General features: G+C 44.8%; 1 protein-coding gene across 2 annotated transcripts; it reads left to right on the top strand.

Moving 5' to 3' along the window:
• The first annotated feature begins 437 nt into the window (after positions 1 to 437).
• Positions 438 to 22,392, top strand: Idh1 (isocitrate dehydrogenase (NADP(+)) 1). Of its 2 annotated transcripts, XM_052749696.1 has the most exons (10): positions 438 to 568; positions 1,691 to 1,770; positions 4,592 to 4,729; positions 8,754 to 9,045; positions 11,856 to 11,961; positions 14,149 to 14,326; positions 15,280 to 15,431; positions 18,593 to 18,733; positions 19,371 to 19,533; positions 21,453 to 22,392. In XM_052749696.1, exons 3-10 carry the CDS (start codon positions 4,608 to 4,610, stop codon positions 21,541 to 21,543), a joined length of 1,245 nt encoding a protein of 414 aa, XP_052605656.1. In that variant the 5' UTR covers positions 438 to 568; positions 1,691 to 1,770; positions 4,592 to 4,607; the 3' UTR covers positions 21,544 to 22,392. The 2 variants fall into 2 exon arrangements, with proteins under 2 accessions (XP_052605656.1, XP_052605658.1); XM_052749698.1 differs by lacking the exon at positions 1,691 to 1,770.
• Positions 22,393 to 22,906: the final 514 nt, after the last annotated feature.

The following is a 22,906-nucleotide window of genomic DNA, read 5'->3' as shown; positions in this document are numbered from 1 at the left end:
TGAGGTGGTATGGCGGCCTGTTCAGCCTTTGCATTCTAGCAGCGTCTATAGTCGCCCCACACACACACACCTTTGAGACCCCCAAACGCAACGTCTTCAAAAGGTCCTTTCCAGCTTTAAGAGGCATCCGGAAACGCCAGGAAGGGAACCTGCCAAAATCCAGTCTAAGGAGCCCTCCCGGGGTGAGCACCAGGACACTGACTCCGGGAGCCTGCCAGTAGGTGGCATTCTCGTTCCTCGGCGGCAGGGTGTTCCCGAGGAATCCCGGCGGCGTGGCAGCCCCATCCCCCTGCTGGAACACCCAGGAGGGGGACTTGCATCCTAGCCGGGCTCTCACCCTGCGGCCCCGCCCACCCCAGAAAGGCAGCGCGCGCGGCCAATGGCGTCGCAGAGGGGGCGGGGCGGCGGGAGGTGGGCTGAGGGGGTGGGGCCTGGGAGGAGACAAAGCCGGGAAGAGTTAAAAAGCCTTGACCCTGTCCCCGCCGGTCGTCGGTGCGAAGGTGGTGGCGGGTGCTGAGCCAGCAGCGGCAGGGTTGGGACAGTCTGTGTGTGCACGGGGTGTGAGCCGGTGAGTAGCTGGGGCGCCCCGGGCTGCCAGCGGGCGCTCCTTCCCCTCCCTGCTGGGGCTCCCAGGCTAGGAGCGGCAGCCGCCGCCCCTCTCTGTTAGGCTATTCGGTAGTAGCCTTGGAGTGAGAAGAAAAGGAAGAAAACTCAGATCTTGGCTGTGCAGAGATGAACTCAGGTGGAAAAGGCCCTGGTGCACCGAGGGACACTTCCAGAGTTTGGGTTTGGGGAAGGGAAGTGGGGGTAGCGGAGTTCTGCGTAGAAGGGCGCTCCCGAGGGTGGGATCGTAAGATCTGGGCGGCGAGGACGTTACATGCATGCAGTGACAAGTGCCAAAGCAGATCTGCAGCCGCGGAGGAGAATCTAGCTGAGGGGAGGACGCACAGAACTCTGAGTCTTGGGTGTAAGAGGAAGAAAAATATGCGACCGCAGGGAACCGGTTGCAGAAAGGGTGTGAGCCGGGAACTATAGGCGTGTGCTGAGCACTCCTTCAAGGTTCGGGGGTAGGACCTGCCTTGAGGCCGGAGTAGTGAGAGTTCGAGAGGGTAGGTGAGGGAGGGGGGTGAGGGGGGGCGGGCCTCCAGCTTCAATCTGGAGCCACTTGGGGGCGCCGTGAGGACTGGGAGAAGGACCCTTCCCACCTTCTTGCCTGCTCCTTCTAGATTCTAGAGTTCTGGAGGAGTTGTTCTGCAGCCAGCTGGGTGGACCTGGTATTAAAGGTCCTGGCACCGCTGAGGGGTGGGACAGGCGTGGGGATCTGGAAGGAGGAACAGAGTCAATTTCAGTTTTAGACCTCTTGCACAATGCCCACAAGGATATCTGCTGGCTCATAGTGTCACCCGAGATCGGTCGAGCAAAACAAGAGATCCGCAAAAAGCCAAGAGCAAGGCACTCGCCCTGGGACTCACCCTCCTTCGTGTCCTTGCACGGATATTTGTAGTCTTTTGACCTTCATTTGGAAGGCTCCTGTGCAAATAAACTGCCCTTTGCCCCTCCAGATACACTCAGCACTGTACTTTAAACCAGATAAACTGGGCTGTCAGGCTGGTATTAAAACCAACTAAATCCTCCTGGCAGGGTGTTTGTATGTTAAGACTTTTCTATTCCTGGTTTTGTTTTGTTTTAGGAGATAAATTGAAACTACAGTTGTTTGAGTCAGCAAAATTGAGAGGCCTTGTTATAACTGGAAGTCCATTCACCATCAAGGTGAGAATTAGCAATTTAGCTGTTCATCCTGCTCTCTTTAGTGTGGCCACACTGTACAGTTAATTGGGCGTGGGTGCAAGTGTAGGTACTGCAAAAGAGGGAAGCAGGAATTTTCCATCAATATACTGCAACTGCTTCCTTAGTGTCCTCGAGTGTTTTGCAACTTGAACTGAGCTGGAAAAAAAAATTGGCTCAAGATAGAAGCTTGAGATTTATGGAAATAAAATTAGGTATGGCAAAGGGCTCCTGTTGCTTCAACTAGTCTGTTATTATTATGTTTATTTTTTTGGGAATTGCACAAGCATGTCAAGAGATTGGAATTCATCTATCTATGTATATGTAATTCATCTGTCAGACTATGTAAATGAGCTGGTGGCTGATGGGCCTTGGATCACACTCTCCTTCGAAAGTTGGGGTTGGGTGAATTCAGAAAATGTGAGACCCAAGGATGCAGGGAATCCAAGGATACCTAAAGCCCATGTCCCATGGAAAGCAAATCCCAAAGTGCAATTATAGTCATGGTACAGCTTCACTTTTTTAGTTAACAGGTGCAAAAAAAAAATGAACAAAGTGAGGGAAATCTGAAATATATCATTAATGCATTCTGAGATACAGGAAGATTACGGCAGAGTGCATATTCACCAAGAAGGAAATAACAAACCAAAACAAAAATTACAGACATTCCAGGCATTGTGATTTTTTATTAGCTGTATTTGCCATCACAGGAAAATAGCCTAGTCATAACTGTTGTGTAATGCTGTGTTAGGAACATGGCCATGAAAATGTGGTATCAAAACTGAGATAAGTGTGCTATCTCATCTTGACTTTGGCTTTAAAGCATGATCATGGTGAAAATGGAGTTAATTATGGGCTTTCCGCTCTACTGTAAGTTAATCTTTACGTTATATCTGATGGGTACTATTGGTTCTCCCACACCAGTTTATTGATGGCTTCTAATTGCCTTCCAGACCCTTTTCGGGTAATGGACTAAGGGTGCCATCTAATAGGATTCTAGAAATTGGGTTCTAGAATTGCAAGTCTAAGAAGTAAAAATGGGACTGGAGAATTGGGAAAATATTCCTGGCTTGTTGTGAGGAGTTGAGACCCACTGTCTAGTAATCATTACTTTTTTTTTTTAATCTTAAGGGTCCAATTAGTTTAGCTATACTTTTTTATTATTATTATTATGTATACAGCATGTATGACTGCAGGTCAGAAGAGGGCACCAGATCTCATTACAGATGGTTGTGAGCCACCATGTGGTTGCTGGGAATTGAACTCAGGACCTCTGGAAGAGCAGGCAGTGCTCTTAACCTCTGAGCCATCTCTCCAGCCCCTAGTTTAGCTATACTTTTAAAGACAGTTTTAGGTTGTTATCTAGCAATTACTTTAAAGTCTTCTGACTTTCCTGGTTCTTAGCTATAAATGAGGGAAATCTACAATTGTATTTCTGGAAAGAAAGATCACATTATAGTGTCTGTTGTGTGATAAACCCTGGGGAGGTGCAACACAGGTCTACACACCCCAGATAGAGACCCCACGAAGACCGAGTAGGGATACCCCAAAGCCCAACTTGGTGAACCAGTGGGGTTACAGGAATATGTGTGAGGGGTTACATACAGGACCAGAAATGACCCAAGGACAGCTGCATCACCAAAGCCCACCCCAGCATGGGTGACAGCTCACAAAAGCTGGAACCTGGAGTACACTGCACAGCCGGGAGGCAGCTCAACAGGTTGGAGAGTGTCCTTTCCAAGTAGCTCGGTTGGTCTAAACCTTTTCCTAGGAAACTTCTGATCTCTGAGAGTCTTCTTCAAAGCCTGGCTTCCCGGGTTTGAGAGTCTCAGCTTTTACTGTTTACCCTGGCGGGGAGGGACGGACGTAGTGAGTCTTGTCAGTTTCAGGGACATCTCGAAGCTAGTTTGAGTTGTTTACCTGTCTGTTTAAAGAGCTTGGTGCAGGATGGGATGTTTCAATCTCAGAGGAAACTGTTACACAACCGTGTTGTTAGAAGGAACAGATACTTTCAGAGGGCTCGGGGACCCATTTGCCTCCTGAGCAGCAAGAGCAGTTTTCTCTAAAGCCTCGAAGTTTCTCATTTTCCAAACAGTCCACTTTTGCCCTTTACTGGAATCAGATAATACTTTTTGAAGTGATCTGTCTTCTAAGAGCAATATGGTGTCCCATCCTACAGACAGCTGCTCTTCCCCTGAAGAGCCAGAGGAGCAGTACAGGATTTGAGATACCAAGGAACATGACTCAGATAAGCCTGAGTGCTAGGCAGGGATCTTTCTGTATCCAGATGTTTCTGTGTGAGAAATCACTTTTGTAATATAGCCCCACATTGCCAATATCTGCAGTATCTATAGAAAAGCCTAATTCTACAAAGAATTCGTCATTGTCCACTATTGGAGTTCCCCCTGAATATGGGTCCTAAGAACCATTGGATCGTCTGTACAATAACAGAGATGCTCTTGTGGGACAACCAACGGTTGAGAATAATGATTACATTATTAAGGGCATATTTCAGGGTCAGGTTCCCCCACACTCTAGCCAGATGGCCTTGGCAAAGCTATTTGTCCCTCAAGTTAGAAAATAATTTAACAGTGTTGTCTTACAGTGCTGACTCAGAAACCACACATAAGCATTGTAGCGTGGTGTCCTACACAGAGAAGTTCTCAGTTCTCCCAGTGCTAAATGTAAATTTGTTATCTGTAGAACTGTGCTATTATAAATCCTTCTTTTTAAATAGTCACCAAATCATTGATACTTCATTTCTACTTTATGACGTGACAAGGCACGTATCTTTTTTTTTTTTAAGAGTTATTGAAATAAAAATGTCCAAAAAAATCCGCGGCGGTTCTGTGGTGGAGATGCAAGGAGATGAAATGACGCGGATCATTTGGGAGTTGATTAAAGAGAAACTTATTCTTCCCTATGTGGAACTGGACCTGCACAGGTAAACGAAGTGCTCTTCTGTGTAGCTAGCAAACTCAGAAACATAATTCTTCCAAAGTGTACCTGACATTTTTTTACATGCATAATAGCTGTGATTTGTGATTAAAGCTCTTAAGATTTTTTTATTGTTGGTGGTTGGTTTGGATGTTTTGGTTTTCTTTAAGACATAGAGACTTGCTACAGAGCCCAGATTGAACTCAACAGCAGTCCTCCTGCCTCAGTTTGCCAAATGCTAGGGGAAAAGTCATATACCACAATACCTCGCCCATGCTTACATTTTTAGCTTAAATATATACAAGTGAATCTTACTTTGAGGGATCTTTGTTTACAATTTTTTTGTGTGCATGTGTACGTGTCACAGCATGCATGTGCACACAGCGTGCATGTGGAGGTCAGGACAGAGTGGATTCTCTCCTACCATGTGCGCTCCAAGTATCAACCTCAGATTGTCAGACTTAGAAGCGAGAACCTTTACCAATGAGCCGTCTCTCGCCAGCCCTGGGGAATCCTCTGTTTCAACATGCCGCCATTAGGAAAAGTGGGCTTGCCATGAGTTCACAGTTAAGAATGATAAAGGAAAAGTGGTGAGTTTTGAGGCATTTCTAACTCTTTTCCCTGTTGAAAGTCTTATTAAATCGGCAGTTTAGAGTAGCACAATGTATTATTTGTGGAAAGAAAAAAAAAAGAGGACAATAAATAAGAAAGAGTGAACTAAATGTAGAGAACTCACTTTTGTCCTTTCCAGCTGGGTCTTCCCATCCATCTACTGAGTCAGTGGCTGGGGCTTTCCTCTCCATGCAGGTACTCACCAGAGTTCCCACCCCCCTTCCAGAGCGTCCCTAAGTCTCAGTGACCGTCCGCCCTGTGTTTGTTGTGTTGAGAAACAGATAGATTTAGAAATTAGGAAGCATGTTATTTATTCTCTCCTTTTTTCCTGGTGTTTTCTCTCTCCCGCTCCCACTTTGTTTGGTTGTTTGGTTGCTTTGTGTTTTTTTTTTGTTGAGACAGGGTTTCTCCATGTAGCCCTGGCTGTCCTGGAACTCGCTCTGTAGACCAGGTTGGCTTCAATCTCAGAGATCCACTTGCCTCTGCCTCAGAGTGCTGGGATTAAGGGCGTGTGCCACCACCTCCTGCTCCTCTTGCTCTTTGCCCTTTTGTACATTTGAACTACATAGAGACCATTTTTTAAAAGGGTGAAGTGGTCAAAGGCTGGCGTGGTATATTGAGCAATACTTCCAAAGCAAACCGTTGGTGTCTGTCTTCGCCTTGACCCAGAATCACTCAGTACATGTCCTGTTGCTTAGTTGGGTGCAGATGTTTAGTTCACATTATGTCATTAGCTACCTTTTGATTGTGTAAGCCAAAGCTGCAGGTACTGCCTCTATTGCAACCAAAATAAGATCAGCATTGCAGTTGCTGAAGATCCCCAAACATATAAAAAAGGAAACACACACACACACACACACACACACTGAGAGAGAGAGAGAGAGAGAGAGAGAGAGAGAGAGAGAGAGAGAGAGAGAGAGAGAGAGAGCTTCCAAGTAAGTTAAAAGAAACATTTTAGAAACTTTCCCATTCAGAACTTTGCATGGCAATAGGTAAACTTATGGGCTTTTTTTTTGTTTGTGTGGGTGGGGGGGTTGTTGTTGTTGTTGTTTTCAAATTTTAGGTGTATGACTATTTGGCCTGCATGTGTGTATGTGTACCATGTGTATTCCTGGTGCCTGCCGAGGCCAGAAAGCATCAGCTTGCCTGAACTGGAGTCCCGGGTTCTGACACCAAACCCACTCAGGTCCTCTGGAAGAGCAGCAAGTACTCTTAACTGTTGAGCCATCTCCCCAGACCTTCTTTTTGGTTTTGATTTGTTTTGCTAGTTATTGTTGTTTTGAGACACAGTCTAGCCGTGTAACCCTGGTTAGTCTAGAAATTACTATGTAGACCAAGCTGACCTGGAGCCCATGAGCCAACACACCCAGCTAAATGCTTGGAGACTTAGTCTGGGGCAAAATTTACTTATGCATCTCTGTCTCTCTGTCTCTGTCTTTCTGTGTGTGTGTGTGTGTGTGTGTGTACATGCACACACATATGTACATAGCTGTGCATATAGGCCAAAGGACAACCTTGGGTATCTTTTTTTTGAGGCAGGCCTTTTACTGGCTTGGAACCCACCACGTAAACTCAATTAAACTGGCCTGAGCAGCCAGCAAGCCCCAGGGATACCCCTTGCTCTGAGATTACAAATGCATGATCGTGTCTTGACTTTTTTCATGCCTATCCCTTTTTTGTCTTTGAAGGTGGATTCCAGGGATTGAACCTGGGTCCCCATGCTTGCAAGACAAGCACTTTAGTGACTGAACTCTCCCCTAGCCTGCATCCGGCATGTTAAAGAGGAAGGAGTCCTTGTGGCTCATGCCTGTAATCCCAGCTCCTGGAAGGCTGATGCCAAAGGGCTGCCATGAGTTCCAAGTTAGCCTAGACTACAGTGTGAGAGCTTGTCTCAAGAAAAGTAGTGGGGGAGCAGGGCACTTGTGCCTAGAAAGAAAGGAGTCCATGACTACAGGCTATTAAAGACTCCAACAGATTTTAAATAGTTCCCCAGTTATTACGATCAACTGGTTATTATGGTAGGAAAGGGGTATGGGGTAATTAGGGTTTTATTGTTGTTTTTCATTTTTTAATAGAGACAACACAGTGGTCTAGGCCATTTATTCTTTCTTTTCTCCTGGAAATATTAAAACAAGGCAGAAAAAGAAAAAAAACCTACCCATTTGTGGATAGATTCTCCTGAGAAATGGCTCCTATAATATGAAAAATATTGTCCAAATTTTCTGTGAGTTGGGGTTGGGTATTTGTAGATATTCAGTGTTATGTGTATATGAATTGTCAAAGGCCTAAGCAGAAAATAGTTTTGTTTGGAAGCATATCAAGTGACTATCCATGTTTGCACCAGCAGTTGGACTAGCTCGAGAAAGGAAAATACAAGCACTGGGAAGAGAAAAGCAGCTTGCTTACTAGCTGGTTTTGAGAAATGAAACTTTTTCTGTAAGGCCATAGAACACAAAATAAATCACTTAATGATTTTGTTTGTTTGCTTTTGTTTTGTTTTTTGGCTTTTTCAAGACAAGGGCTTTCTCCATGTAACAGCCCTGGCTGTCCTGGAACTGATTCTGTAGACCAGGCTGTCCTCAAACCCAGAGATTCCTCCAGCTCTGCTTCTGCGTGCGCCACCACTGCCCAGCTTGTATTCCTTTCAATAAACCATTACCTGCTTAAGCTTTATGATTATGTTCTGTGCTCCGTGGACAACCAGCCTTCATTCCTCTGTGAATGGTCTGCACTGTGGGAGCTAGTACTAAATACAGTGTAGACAAGCTGGTTGGTGGATTCCATTGCTTATCCAATAAACCCCAGGCTTGTTTCCAGAACAAAGAGACTTTCTCAAGAAGTAGGGGAAGGTTCGCCTATGATTAACTGGCTTCAACAAAAAGAGTTCTCAGCTCTTTTGGCACTGATCCACAGAGCTAACCTTCCCACCACTTCGATGCCAAAAATACACACACACACACACACACACACACACACACACACACACACAAATCCTTTTACCTCTCCACCTCTTTATTGATAAAGTGTAAAGCTTACTATGGGAAAATAAGGTTGTACTTGGGTTTAGCTTGTATAATAATTGTATGGAGAGAAACCAGGCCAAGGGTTTCCTGTGTGCTATTGCTGCCCTTAAATGGTGAAAAGCAGGAGGCAGAGTTTGTTGCTTTCCTGACAGACAACTTCCCATTGCAGTTCCGGGAAGCAGGGCCCAGCCTCTTAGTGTGTCTTCACCCCTTTTTTTGTAGACAGGCACCCACCTTTTGTTTAGGCTGTATTGGTGCTAAAACGTGACCTATGTAGATGTGTTGGGGGACGGGGTTAGGGGGGGTGTCTTCACTTTGGCCCAGCGAGCTCTGCCTGCAGGTTACAGCCTATCAGTTTTGCCTACGAAGCTAAGCTGACATCTCTCCCTCTCCAAGCTATGACCTAGGCATAGAGAATCGTGACGCCACCAATGACCAGGTCACCAAGGATGCTGCAGAAGCCATCAAGAAGTACAATGTTGGTGTCAAGTGTGCCACCATCACCCCTGATGAGAAGAGGGTTGAGGAGTTCAAGTTGAAGCAAATGTGGAAATCGCCGAATGGCACTATCCGGAACATTCTTGGTGGCACTGTCTTCAGGGAAGCCATTATCTGCAAAAATATCCCCCGACTGGTGACAGGTTGGGTAAAACCCATCATCATCGGTCGCCATGCTTATGGAGACCAAGTAAGTCGTTTGAGCATAATTTGATTTTTTTTTTCATGTTTATTTTTGGTGGATCTGTAGCTCCAATTTCTCTGTTTTGTTCTTTGGGTTTCTCTCCCCTTAGGAGGGGTCGAACATATATTATGCATAAACTGCATATTCACATATGCTTAGGAAAGGGTAAAAATACAGATAAACTTTCAAATAAGCACTCATCTTAACACTTTTTTCCCCAAACATATCTTTATCCTTTTGTTACATTATTCCATATGATACTATCATTTTTGCATTGGTAATACCATGGGCTCAGATCAGTGTTTTTCAATACTGGCTGCACAGTGGGATCCCTTCATGAGATTTTGCTGTTGATGGTGGTAGCTCCGATGGTTTTACTTCATTGCTTCTTTGTTTTGTTTGTTTCACTTCCAGTATCTGAGTCCCATCCTAGAGCAGTTGAAATCTGAATTTTGTGAGGATTGGGTTGTTTGTTTGTTTGTTTGTTTGTTTTTAAAAAAACCCAGCCGATCCTAATGAGCAGCCACAGTAAGAACTACCAAACGGTGCTGGGTAGTGGTGTCTAGCACCTTTAATCCAACACTTGGGAGGCAGAGGCAGGCAGATCTCCATGTTCGAGGCCAGCCTGGTCTACATAGTGAGTTCCAGGACAGCCAGAGCTACACAGAGAAACCCTGTCTTGGAAAACCAAAGGCAAAAACAAACAAACAAACAAAAACTACCAAACATATTAAAACTGACCACTTTGTGGATAAAGGGAAAATCACCCAGTAGTTGAAATCAGTCTTGTCAGGGTGTTCTGGACTGCTTGGAAAACAAATGTCATTTTTGTACTTGTATAAATAGTCCCATTGGTGAATTAAGCAGAAAAGTTAGCAATGACACAAATTCCAAAGTCTGTTAAAATTGAAGTTTTGGGTCTTAATAGAAATATATATCAAAATGCACCTTAACAAATGGAAATCTGTAATGCCGGCATCTAGAGGTTTCCATGGAGTCAATCCTGAAAATAGTGTGGCCACAGCTGTCCCTGTGCTCCTGGAACAGGGTCACCAGCTTGGTCCTTGACATGTCATGTGGCTTTTGTTTCACACTGTGGCTCCTGATATTTCTTCATCCTGGCCAGCCCTTCACAGATGTCTCCCGGAGGCCTGAGCAAGGGAATCTAAATGGCAGAAGTACAGATTCCCTATCATGAACACTACCCTGTTTAGCATACTGCCTAGTCAGTATTTTTCTTTTGTTTGGTCTTTTGGTTGCTTAATATTTGTGGTATCCGATCATTTTGAAGAATAGACTCACTGTTAAATGTTCATCGATCTGAACAAAGTATTTTAGGGCACATCAGTGCCTCAATTACCGTAATAAAGTACTTTCTACGACAGAAGTGTTTAATCTTTTCTGTTATCTGACTGCTCTTTTACACACTGTGGCTAAGATTACTGTAAAGCAGCAGGTGTGGCTGGCACCCGCTGGTGCCCGATGCCGGTCACTGGATAAAACAGATCACTGAAAAAGACCCCACGCAGCAATGACTTGTGGGTGCCTGGTACGTGCCGGGTACCCGTCTGGGAAGTACCTGGCCTTTGAACAGCCTTAACCTGGGGCCGTCAGTCTGCCATGGCTGCTTCCAGAATGAATGCTTTTTGTGGCTGTAGGTCTGTTAGTAATAATGATCACCACAGAGAGCGACAAGGCCCTGGAAATCTGACAGCGGGTCACCTGCCGGGCCATTTGACCTGGTGTTTTCTTTCCCCAGTCCCTTCTTGAAAAACCGGTGTCAGAATGAGATTTGCTCAGCATTAGAATCAGGACACAGCACAGGCTCTGCTGGCATCATCAGCACCAGAGCTGGTGGTGTTGGTGTCTCCCTCCAGCCTTCCCTCCAGACCCTGGCCAAGATCATCTTCATTTCCCCCACTTCTGACACTCAAAACGTCTTCAGTTGCTCTCTCCTGTATTTGTCTTTACGTGGCTGTGAGCTCCGTGAACGAAAATGTCTGTGAGGGATAGTGTGATAGTCAGTTTAAGGCAGTCTAGAATCGCCTGAGAAAGGAGTCGCAATAAGGAACTGTCTAGAGCTTGTCAGTGAGGGATTTTTTTTTTTTCAGCCCAGTTAGTTTAAGTGGGAAGGTCCTCCCTGAATGTGGGTGGCACCATTTTCCCACACTGAGCCTTGGACTGAATGAGAGAGCAAGTTGAGCATAAGCATGCATTCATTACTCTCCCTTCCTGATTATGTGTGATATGGCCGGCTTCTGTTGTGTGGTTTCCCCACTGTGGGGGGCTATACCCTGGGACTGAGCTGAAATAAACCCTTTCTCCCTAAATTGCTTTTTTTTTTTTTTTTTTTTTTTTTTTTTGGTTTTTTCGAGACAGGGTTTCTCTGTGTAGCTTTGCGCCTTTCCTGGATCTCGCGCTGTAGACCAGGCTGGCCTCGAACTCACAGAGATCCGCCTGCCTCTGCCTTCCGAGTGCTGGAATTAAAGGCGTGCGCCACCACCGCCCGGCTCTAAATTGCTTTTATGGGGGTATTTGATCGCAGCAACAGACACAAAGCTAAGACAGAACTTTATGTTAGTCTCTGGCCTCTGAATTGATGCTCATAAAATCACCGTATATGTGGTGGGCTCCTGGTGAAGATTTGCTGCTCTTCAACATGCACTATTACTAACTAGTGGGACTCCCTAGACGCCCCGTAACCCTGTCTCTTGAAACCAGAGAGCGTCAAGTTACACTGCTGTGTTTGGCTATGTAATCTATTTTTCCAACTCCTGGTGGGGCACTTTTCCTAATATGTGTTTCCCTCTTCACAGTACAGAGCAACTGATTTTGTTGTTCCTGGGCCTGGAAAAGTAGAGATAACCTACACACCGAAAGATGGAACTCAGAAGGTGACGTACATGGTGCACAACTTCGAAGGTATGTGCAGTCCCTCCAAGCTGCATTTCATCTTAACAGGGGCCTTTAGCAACCTGGTTACTGTTTTGCAAAAACTGCCTTAAAAGGCCACCCGAATCCACAACGTTTCTGAGGACCATCAAAGTCTAAAATAGAAAAGTGATTAGTTCCATGTTTTCCCATGGCACAGCTAGACACAAGGGGGCGAGCCTGACCACTTAGGTCAAAATGCAGCAACGAAGCCAAGGGTGTAAGTATGCATTTTCCTTGGAGGGAACAGTGTCAGCCATCTGTTGTTTGTGAATTGTGGAAGTTGAGTGCTCAGATCTCCTGCCCTGTACCCTGTGCTTGCTCTGTCAGGCTTAGAATTCTACTTAGAATTGATTCTGTTATTTGCTAAATTATTTTCTTTTTGCCTTTTTGGGAATCTGTAATGACAACAAAAATAGCTTTGTAAACACTTCAAGTCTCTTTTGAAATTGAGAGCTGAATGTAAAGCCAAAAAAAAAAAAAAAATGCATTAAGGGACGGGAGGATGGTTTTATGGGTAAAGCACTGGCCACACAAATGTTAGGACCTGAGTTTGAATCCCCAGAACGCACATCAAAGCTAAGGACAGTTGTGTGTCTGTAACCCCAGTGCTCTGGGACAAGAAGTGAGACAGGGACAGGAGAACCCCTGGAAGTTCACAGGCTGCCTACCCGGGCTCTGCAGCAGTTAGCAACAAGAGACCCCGCCTGAAACAAGGTGGAAGACCAACACCCTGAGCTGTCCTGACCGCCACACATAGTGGTGTGCACAGACATGAACACACATGTGCACACAGTCACACACACACACACATACACACACACACACACACACACACACACACACACACACACACACACACATTTATCTCAAAGGTTCATTAGGGAAACTGTCCACGAATGAAAGCATTCACATGGCGCTCCCATCCTTCTGTTTACCTTGCCTCCTCTAAGCAATACTGTTCTGATAGAATCGAGTTCTGCAGATTTTAGTGTTGTTCACGGTCTCAGCCAAGTCAGCCTGGGGTCTTGGCGTGGATTCAGGTTCTGACTTTCAGTAATAGTAGAGGTCAGTTAATAAGAGTCGTGAAGCACTGCTGATGACACATAACCTAAGTATTTCCACCAGTTACTGTAGGTGTGTTCAGTGTCCCCCAGGAAATGAGAAGAGTTTTACCCCATAGTTCAAATGCAGATCTTTCTCTGTGTCTGAAGATCGAGTATACCTAAGTTTAAAATGCACACTGGGAACTGGCAGGGTGACCGACTCACGGGGTAAAGGACTTGCTGCACAAGCCTGAGTTCAAATCCTCAGGATGCACATAGAAAGCCAGTCACAGAAGCAAACGTCTGTAACCCCAGTGCCCCTCCAGGGAGATGGGAAGCAGAGACCAGGGACTCTGGAAGCTCATGAGCTAGTTAATCTGACGTATGCAGCAGCAAGCAACAGAAGAGGTCCAGCCTGCAGCAGCAGAAGACAAAGACTCCCACCAGAATTTGTCTTCTGGCCTCCATGAGTACCATAGCACACAGGCACCACATTCACACACACACACCACATTCACACACACACACACACCACATTCACACACACACACACACACACACACACACACACACACACCACATTCACATACACACACACAAACATGGATATCATATGCACAGTTAAAAAATAAAATACATGTTGGAAATTGTTAAAATGTGTAAGGAGTTCCAATTTACTTGCCCTCTTCCCCTCTCCCCCCACCCCGCCCTTTTTTTTTTGAGACAGAGTCTCACTGTGTAGCCCTGGCTGTCCTGGAATTCACTCTGTAGCCCACGCTGGCCTCAAACTCACAGAGAACCGCCTGCCTCTGACTCCCAGGAGCTGGGATTAAAGATGTGGGCCTCCATGCCTACCATCTTCAGGGTCTTAAAGACCATATGATTTTCTTACTGCTGTTGCCCTTCCCAAAAATACCTTAGAACATCCTTATCCAGCACAAATGCTTCCCCTCTGTGCCTGTGCCATAGCCTGCCTGTTCAGGTTGGAAGTTCACCGGGAATTTCACAGTGCTGGCCCAGTCGTGGCTGCTGAGAAGTTGGTCCTTGGGTATTGTGCGTCGTTTTAGCCCTGCTGCAGATAGCACCACCCTTACCTTTCTTCTCTTTGTTCTTGGCGGTTTCCTCTCCACAGAAGGTGGCGGTGTTGCCATGGGCATGTACAACCAGGACAAGTCAATTGAAGACTTTGCACACAGTTCCTTCCAAATGGCCCTGTCCAAGGGCTGGCCTTTGTATCTAAGCACCAAAAACACTATTCTGAAGAAGTATGATGGACGTTTCAAAGACATCTTTCAGGAGATCTATGACAAGTAACTACAGCTCTTCTGTTCCTTTTTCTGTTTTTCAAGTAGGCTGGCATCTAGGGTGTGGCCCCTGGAACAAACTGAGAGAGCGTCATCACCGAACCTTACCTTAGGCAATGGCAAATCTGAGTTTAGCAGGACTGGAAGGAAACGCCTCTGAGGTGCCCTTAGAGGATAAATGTGCTCTTAAATCAGGGGCACACATTTCTTTTTTGGTAGGGGAAAGGTTGTTTAATGTTTGAACGAAGTAGCCCACTTATGTTATAAAGCACTGATGTTCCAAAAGTGTGAGTTTCTGAGGCAGACCCAGTTTGTTTCTTTTCTAAAGACCTTTGCTACAATTGAAAGGTCTGCTTTAAGCTATCATTGTCTTAGGATGTAACAGTTTTCATTTCATCCACACAAAAGGCATGCATGTGTCAACTCATAACATGGCATAACTCCCTTTTAGAGCAAGTGTTGGGGGCGGGGGCGTGTTTAGAAGCATTGAGATGACTTTTCCTACTGCCTGTCTGTTCAGACCTGGGCACTATCCACAGTATGTCCTAGTCCTGAAATGTATCAAGCAGTGAAACAGTCTGTTCCCCCTTTATTATATTTTTAAAAGAAGTTAAATCTCAGAATCTGATCATTATATTAAAATTGATAGGGCATAAAGAAGTACTTGGGAGAATCAGTTTTTCTCACCTAATTCTTACACCTTCATTCATAAGACAGAGCATTGTTCTTAGAGATGACCAGTTTGAGGCTTCACCATCAGAAGGTGATTGGTAGGAATCTAAGCACATGTCTGTCGGTCCCAAGTTTGTGTGTCTACACAAACAGTCCCAAGACTACAGTCCCGAGGCTGTGTCTACTAAAATAATGTTTCCTGTCCCTTTGGGGAGTTGCAAATGGCATCCCTAATAAAACTAGTTCTGTTTTATGGTTGCTTTCTTTCGTTTGTTTGTTTGTTTTAGGCAGTACAAATCCCAGTTTGAAGCTCAGAAGATCTGGTATGAGCATAGGCTCATTGATGATATGGTGGCCCAAGCTATGAAGTCAGAGGGAGGCTTCATCTGGGCCTGTAAGAACTATGACGGCGACGTGCAATCGGACTCAGTAGCCCAAGGTAAACAGCCAGAGACCCGGGTAGAGGAAGTGCATGGCTGCTGGCAGTGAGGTCATTCCACAGAGTTCTCAGGTGTGGTAAGGGAATTTCTTAATCCTCCGTTGGCAAGTGATGAAATGTTAGCATGTTGGGGTGCCTGGAGGCACTCTTCTCAGGTAAGGGAATCCAGCTCCTCCTGGGAAAGTGGCTTTGTGTAAGGTCACACAGAAAGTTCCAAAGTGGTTTGACATTCCTGGCTCCGGCCTTACACTGGTAATGCACCGCAGCCTTCTACCCTACTTGAAGTTTCGAAGCTTCTAGTCGGTCTGAATTTCCCTACCTTCTCACGGTGAGAAAGTGAAAAGAGGCCCGGTGTGGTGGTGCTCACCCCTAATCTCAGGAGGCAGAGGCAAGTGGATTTCTTTTGAGTTCCAAAGCCAGAATGGTCTACATGGCGAGTTCAAGGATGGCCAGGAATACAGAGAGAAGCTCTGTCTCAAAGAAACAACCAGAAGAATGTAGAGAGAAAACCAAGAAGGAGGAGTAAAGTGAGGGACCCCGGCACCAAGGATGGAGTCTCCAAGAGCTTATTCGTCTGGCAGCGGGTCCTAAGCATGCCCCTGCTGCCAGCCTTGAAGGCTGTCCTGATGCTCTGTAAAACAGTTGTGTGGTGTTTAGCTTCTAACGCAGAGGAAGTGAGTGAAGCCCATGCTGTTCACAGCAATTCCAAGAACCAGGGTGGTTGTGCCAGGTTGAGGGCCAAATCAATCCACATCAGTTCCCTGACTTCCTCGGCACCACATTTGCTCTTTGGTTTGAGGTTTCCACAAGAGAACTCCATGAACCTGAATCTCCCCAGAGGAATGTTTGTGTTAGCGTCAATTATGTTTGCTTTTCCCGGGGAGGTACTTGTGAAAGCTGAGTCTCTTTCATCGGTTTGAAAACTGGTAGACCAGCCCAACGGAAGAGAGCCTTAGTATCAGATATGTGGGTTATACAACTTTCTGTACCCTCTTTCTGGCTCTCTAAAATCGCAAACATTTACGCTGAGTGAACACAGGAAAGAGCAGTCTTTGCCGCGACTCCATGGTAGATAAGGGAAACCATTCCTTGTCCTCAGAGATCTGGGAAAGATGCACACAGTCATCCCAAGACCTTGTCTGTGCTAGGCAAGTACAGTACTGTGAGCCAAGTCCCTGCATCCATTGTTTTGTCATAGGAAGAAGCATCTAGAGAAAGTGTGATTAGCCCTGATAACAACAAGACCCTGTGTTTGCCTAGAACAGTAGTTTTCAACATGTGGGTCTCCACCCCAAAGGAGTCCCACATCAGATATTTACATTACGATCCATAACAGTAGCAAAATTACAGTTATGAAATATCAAAAAAAAGAGATAATTTTATGCTTGGGGGTCAGCACAACATGAGGAACTGTATTCAAGTGTCAAGCTTTGGGAAGGTTGAGAACCACTGCCTCGAGCCTATAAATCAGGGGATCTCAGAGAGCCAGTCAGATTACAAGGCAACAGAGCTGGCTTCCCTTCTGTTCTTGAGAGGTACAGCTGCTGATGTGCTCGGTGTGACAGTGGCACCAGCTTGTGTCTGAGGAGACACACAGGGTAGGAGCCGTGAGGCCACAGTTGGGTGGAACGCAGGTCGGTGAGTACTGACCTCTCCAGTCCTGTGCATCTGAAGCCCCAGGGCAGCACAGTGCCTGGAGACAGCTACTGACCCCACACAGAGGCATCTTTCTTTCCTTTTACCTTTGCTCGCCAATTTCAAAATAAAGATTTCTTATTAGATCAGCGTGAATAGATTTAGATTGGTACAGAGAGGCGGTGGGAAGAGAAATGGCAATTCTCAGGAGCAGGCTTAGGACCTATTGACAGATAGTGAGCTCTCGGGGATCCGTCCTTTGGTGGTTAGGGGTCCCTCACTTTACTCCTTGCTAGCACCTTGGTTCCCTTTTTACATTCTCACCGTGAGGTATGACAATAGAGAAATTGAGGGACTCTCAAATTTGGTTTGAGTTTTGGGGTTTTTTTTTTTAATCATCAAATGCATGAGATAACAAGTTAAAAAGAGAAAAGATTGATTTCACTGAAGTCAAAGATGACCAAAACAATAGGGGCTGATAACTGTGGCTCAGCTTGCAAAGGCATCTACCACCAAGCCTGGTGATGCAGTTCAGTTCCCAGGATCCACACAGTAGAAGGTGACTCTAAAAAGTTGTCCTCTGACCTCCACATGTACATGTGTGAGCGTGCATGCACAAACACACACCCCAAGTAAATAATTAAAAAAAAAAAATTAGTATGACCTGACCAAAGAGTAAAATAAAAAAAGACATCTTCTTGGTGTCAGACCAAAAAAAAAAAGTGGCCTGCTTGTAACCTGTTTATTATGTTTGTATCATCAGCTTCATTAGGTGCTCATGGGAGAACAGAGAAAATGACAGAGGTACTTTGTAAGCAAGTAAAGAATGCATGAAAAGAAAAGGCAGTTGCATGGACTTAAACGTTGGAGTCAGGTTCTCTGAGTAGGACACTACAGAAATGTCAAGAGTATTGAACAGAGAAAGAAAGTGGGATGTCCCTGCATCCAACCCATCCTCCTCTTAATCTGCCTTTTCTTCTGCGCCCCAGCAAGGGTGAGCCATGTGGGGACAGCAGATAACTCACTTTCATTCTCCAGAAAAGAACATGCTCTACACATGAGAACAATAGAGTGAGCTCTTACTTGATAGGAAGTTCTGTTCTAAGGAGTATAGGTATGCAACCACATAGTCATAATTAGGTGTATATTCCTCTAACCCCACAACAGCTCGGTGAAGTAGGTGTTTTTATTCTCCAATTTTATAGGTAGAAAAAGCGTGAAGCCACAGAAGTATAGGTGGTCCCCTATCACAGAGCAGATGCTCCTAAGAGAATAGAGTTGCCTTTCCAGACAGGTTGATTCAGACTTGAAGCTGGGATCCTGTTTTCTGAAGGGCAGAAGCATTCTTGATGGTTGTACATACACGTGCCAGGTTTATCATATTTTTGGTTGTGAGCCTAGCCTTTAACGGCTGAGCCATCTCTCCAGCCCCAGGTTTATCATAATCTGTCATCGTCAAGCCCCTTACTCTAGATCAGTGCTGTTCATGCAGTTAAACCCAACACTTCATGCTCTACCACTTACAGGTTATGGTTCCCTTGGCATGATGACCAGTGTGCTGATTTGCCCAGATGGTAAGACGGTAGAAGCAGAGGCTGCCCACGGCACCGTCACACGTCATTACCGCATGTACCAGAAGGGACAGGAGACGTCCACCAACCCCATTGGTAAGATGCTCTACTTGACTGGTTTCCAGCCAGGGAAGTCTTCAAAGGCAATCTCACAGGAACTGAGACACATACCTTCGATACTTAGAGTCTCCTGTGTGAAATCATCACCAAGTTGCTGATTCATTGGTGCTAGGAGTTGTGGTTTGTTTCACTTTGTTTTATTTGGGTGGTGGGTGATGAGACAAGGTCTCACTATGTACCCCAGGCTAGCCTAGAACTTCTGTATATAGCACAGGCTAGCCTTGAACTTTTAGCAATCCTCCTACCTCTACTTCCCAAAGGCTGGGGATTATTGGTGTGTGCCACCATGGCCAGCTATTAGGAGCTGTTTTAATGTTCTTTAAAATGCATAAGGTCGATCTTCTATTTTGTTGGAGAGTAGACATTACAGAGAGAAGTGTTTTCCTTTACCCCTAGAACAGTGAAGTGTCACTTAAGGCCAAAGGGATTAATCTCTCTAACGGGGCTTCAGATAAAATATTTCCAACTATCCTAAAACTGTCTCTAATTCATAGTATCTAATGATGCCCATCACCTAGACAAAAACCTGCACCATCTCTGGAAAGAGTGAAATACTTGGAATCTCCATAACTGGAGTGAAAAAAAATATAGACTTCTCTTTTTTTTTTTGTAGCTTCCATTTTTGCCTGGTCCCGGGGGTTAGCCCACAGAGCAAAACTTGATAACAACACTGAGCTCAGCTTCTTTGCAAAGGCTTTGGAAGAAGTCTGCATTGAGACCATCGAGGCCGGCTTTATGACTAAGGACTTGGCTGCTTGCATTAAAGGCTTACCCAAGTAAGTGTGAGATACCCTGAACTCTGTGGTCAAATCACCCCTCTTTGGAATTATGTGAGTTGTTCCTCTTTTCTGGGTTCAGCACGATACCTGTGTGTTTCTGGGTAGCAGGTAGAGAACCTACTGAGCTTTGTGAGATGTCCAGTCTTTCTACAGCCACACACTTTCACATTTGTCTCTGTAGCAGGAGAGTGGTCATAGATCACAGAAAACACATAGGCACAGTGGCATGCCAGTCAAACTCCTGTGTATAAGACTAATTTTTTAAAGAAAATGAAGAGGCTGGAGTGATGGCTCAGTGCTTACGAACACGTACTGCTCATGCAGAGAATGTGAGTCAGGTTCCCAGCACCCAGGTGAGGTGGCTCACAACTGCCTGTGAGTGCAACTCCAGGGATTCCAACATAGGCACCTACACTGACATGCACACACACACACACACACACACACACACACACACACACACACACACACACATATACACACACACACCTTAAAATTAACAGAAAGAAATCTTTAGGAAAAGGGTAGACAATGAAGAGAACTTGCTGACTAGGTTATTCCACTCTTTTGTTTTCTTTAACTTACCAATGAGTAAAGGAAACAGCATAAGTATAAAGATAAGCGATCCGGATAGCATAGTCCCTTCTTAAAGTATCTGCAACCAATAGTCCAGTGTCCCTGTGGTGCCAGGGTTTTTCTGAGGACCTGGGAGCCAGTGTCCTAGCTAAATTAGCTGTTTTAGTCAGAATCTTCTCTCAAAGTCAAAGCTAGTTACTACATCTCATCTCAAATTCTGGAGTCAGCCCTAAAACCATATACACACAAACAACAAAAACAGACCTTAAAACTGTATACCCACAAACAACAACAATGTACCCTAAAACCGTATACACACAAACAATAAAAATAGACCCTAAAACCGTATACACACAAACAACAACAATGGACCCTGAAACCATATACACACAAACAACAAAAATGGACCCTAAAACTGTATACACACAAACAACAAAAATGGACCCTAAAACCGTATACACACAAACAACAACAATGGACCCTGAAACCATATACCCACAAACAATAAAAATAGACCCTGAAACCATATACCCACAAACAACAACAATGGACTCATCGGGTTGTATTTATATATTTGTGTATGCATATGCACATATAGGTAACAATAATAATTGGGGACAAAGAACCTATCAATCAGAGAGTGAGGGGACTTGGGAGTGTCTGAAGGGAAGAAAGGGAATGAGGAAAGTGATACAATTATATTTCACCTAAAAGTGTATAAAAATAAAATTTTAAATAAAAAGGAAATTCTACTAAACTATAAACTAATGCCACATCCTACCAGTATAGCCTCAGAGATCTGTCACCATGAGTGTAGTCCAGGAAAGGGGTAGACTCCTTCAGTCCATGTTTCTGTACTTAAATCTCAAAGGTCCATTGGAAACGTTCTTACCAGTGTAGAGGTCTTATAACCTGTTCTTCAGGCATTTATTAGCAATCTTCTCCCAGACAATCCATTGCCTTCTGTTTTTATTAAGACACAGATGGAAATAAGAGCATTAAAGCCTGTGTATGGGAATGTAGGTAAACACATGGCTGTGCCCTGGATGGGCTTTGTGGTTTCTAAGAATAAAAAAATAAGAAATGGGATGCTTTCGGTCGCATTGACATCATCTGGAATTGAAGCCCTGTGGATGTATGCACCTGGGCTTGCTGCAGGCTGCCCTGAGCATGGTCAGCCCAGGAACCTCAATCATTGCCCACAGATCTGTAGCTGGTTAACGTTAATCACTCTTCTTCTAGAAGTGTGAGTAGCGTGGCTGGGATTTGTTTTTAATTACCTCCTCGCATACCAGAGGGAAAAAAACTAAATGTCCTTCTTTTTTTGTTTCTCCCACCAGCGTACAACGTTCTGACTACTTGAATACATTTGAGTTCATGGACAAACTTGGAGAAAACTTGAAGGTCAAGCTAGCTCAGGCCAGACTTTAAGGTCAAACCTGGCCTTGGCGGGGCTAGTCCTTGTGGTAACTAAGTCCACAGGTTTACAGATTTTTTTTTTTAAATAACACTCAAGGATAAAAGCAAAAATCATTTTGTAATTTGTTTAGAAGACAGAGTTGAACTTTTCTATATGTTTACAGGCTTTTTCTTTTTCATACAGTTCCTGCCGCCTCAACGGACATGGTGGGGACTTTTTTTTAAAAAAACTGTGTTTTATTGGTTAGTAGCGGTCTAGGAATTATGTTGGTACCTTTCACATCAAGTGTCACTTTTTCTCTTGCTCTGATGTAAATGACCAAAATCGGAAGTACTCCAAAAGGTGATCAATAGCTACAGTGTCGTTCCCTATAAAGGTGAAAAAAAAGAAACACACTCACTTCCGCCGTTGTCTGTGAGTGTGAGCACTGGGGGCTTTTGCGTGCAAATGTTGCACTGTGTGTGGGAGAGCTGTACCGTGAGCTCACACAAGACTGGAACAAATAGAATGTATGTAGCCAAAATGCGTGGCGGCCATGCTTATAAAGAGCATCTACATGTCCGATATAGTAAATACATTTTAAGGCCACTGGGGAATTCCAACTCGAGAATAAATGCAGACTGGGGGTCTGCCCTCTGGTTTCTCCTCCTCCTCTGGCCTAGCCTAAGTATTATGCTACCCCAAGCAGCACATTTCATCCACGTGCAATAACGGAAGCTGCACCTTTTTTTTTTTTTTTATTTCTGCTGGCCTGTCTCATTTCTTTTATATAAATGTGATTTTTCAGAAGTTGATGTTAAACACTATTCCAGTCCTTCTAAACTGTTAATTTTAATTAAAATTAAGTACTAATGACCCTCTTCTCCGTGTTTGTTCATTATGTGTACTTAGATGCCGCCTTCATTTCTTTCCCTATTACTCTAATAAAATACCTTGACAAAGGCCACTTAGAGGAGAAAAGGTTAGTGCTGCGTCACTGTTCAAGGTACAGTCCCATCATGGCAGGGAGATTAAGGGAGCAGAAGCTTGAAGCAGCTGGTCGCGTGTCTATAGTCACAAAGCAGAGAGCATTTGAATGCCTGCTAGTGTTTAGCAAGCTTCCTGTGTTTCACGTAGTCCAAGACCCCCTGCCCCGGAAGTGAAGCCATCTACAGCCAAGGTGTGTGTCTTCCTATACCATTTAACAGAAGTCAAGATAATCCCTTGCGTGCATGCCCAGAGGCCATATCCCGGTGAGTCTAGACTCTGTCAAGTTGAAAAGTCACACTTAACCAGCACAGACACTAGATTGTATCCTCGCCCTAGGAGTTAGATTTGAAGATATTTTTTCTCTTAAATAGTTTACTGTGGTGGGGGAAGGGTGTAAGTGAACAG

Source organism: Peromyscus californicus, unplaced genomic scaffold (genome assembly GCF_007827085.1).
Source record: "Peromyscus californicus insignis strain IS unplaced genomic scaffold, ASM782708v3 Scaffold_21__1_contigs__length_65335640, whole genome shotgun sequence".
Lineage (NCBI taxonomy): Eukaryota > Metazoa > Chordata > Mammalia > Rodentia > Cricetidae > Peromyscus > Peromyscus californicus.
The sequence above is the reverse complement of the archived record's forward strand: the minus strand, read 5'-3'. Positions and strand labels throughout refer to the sequence as shown.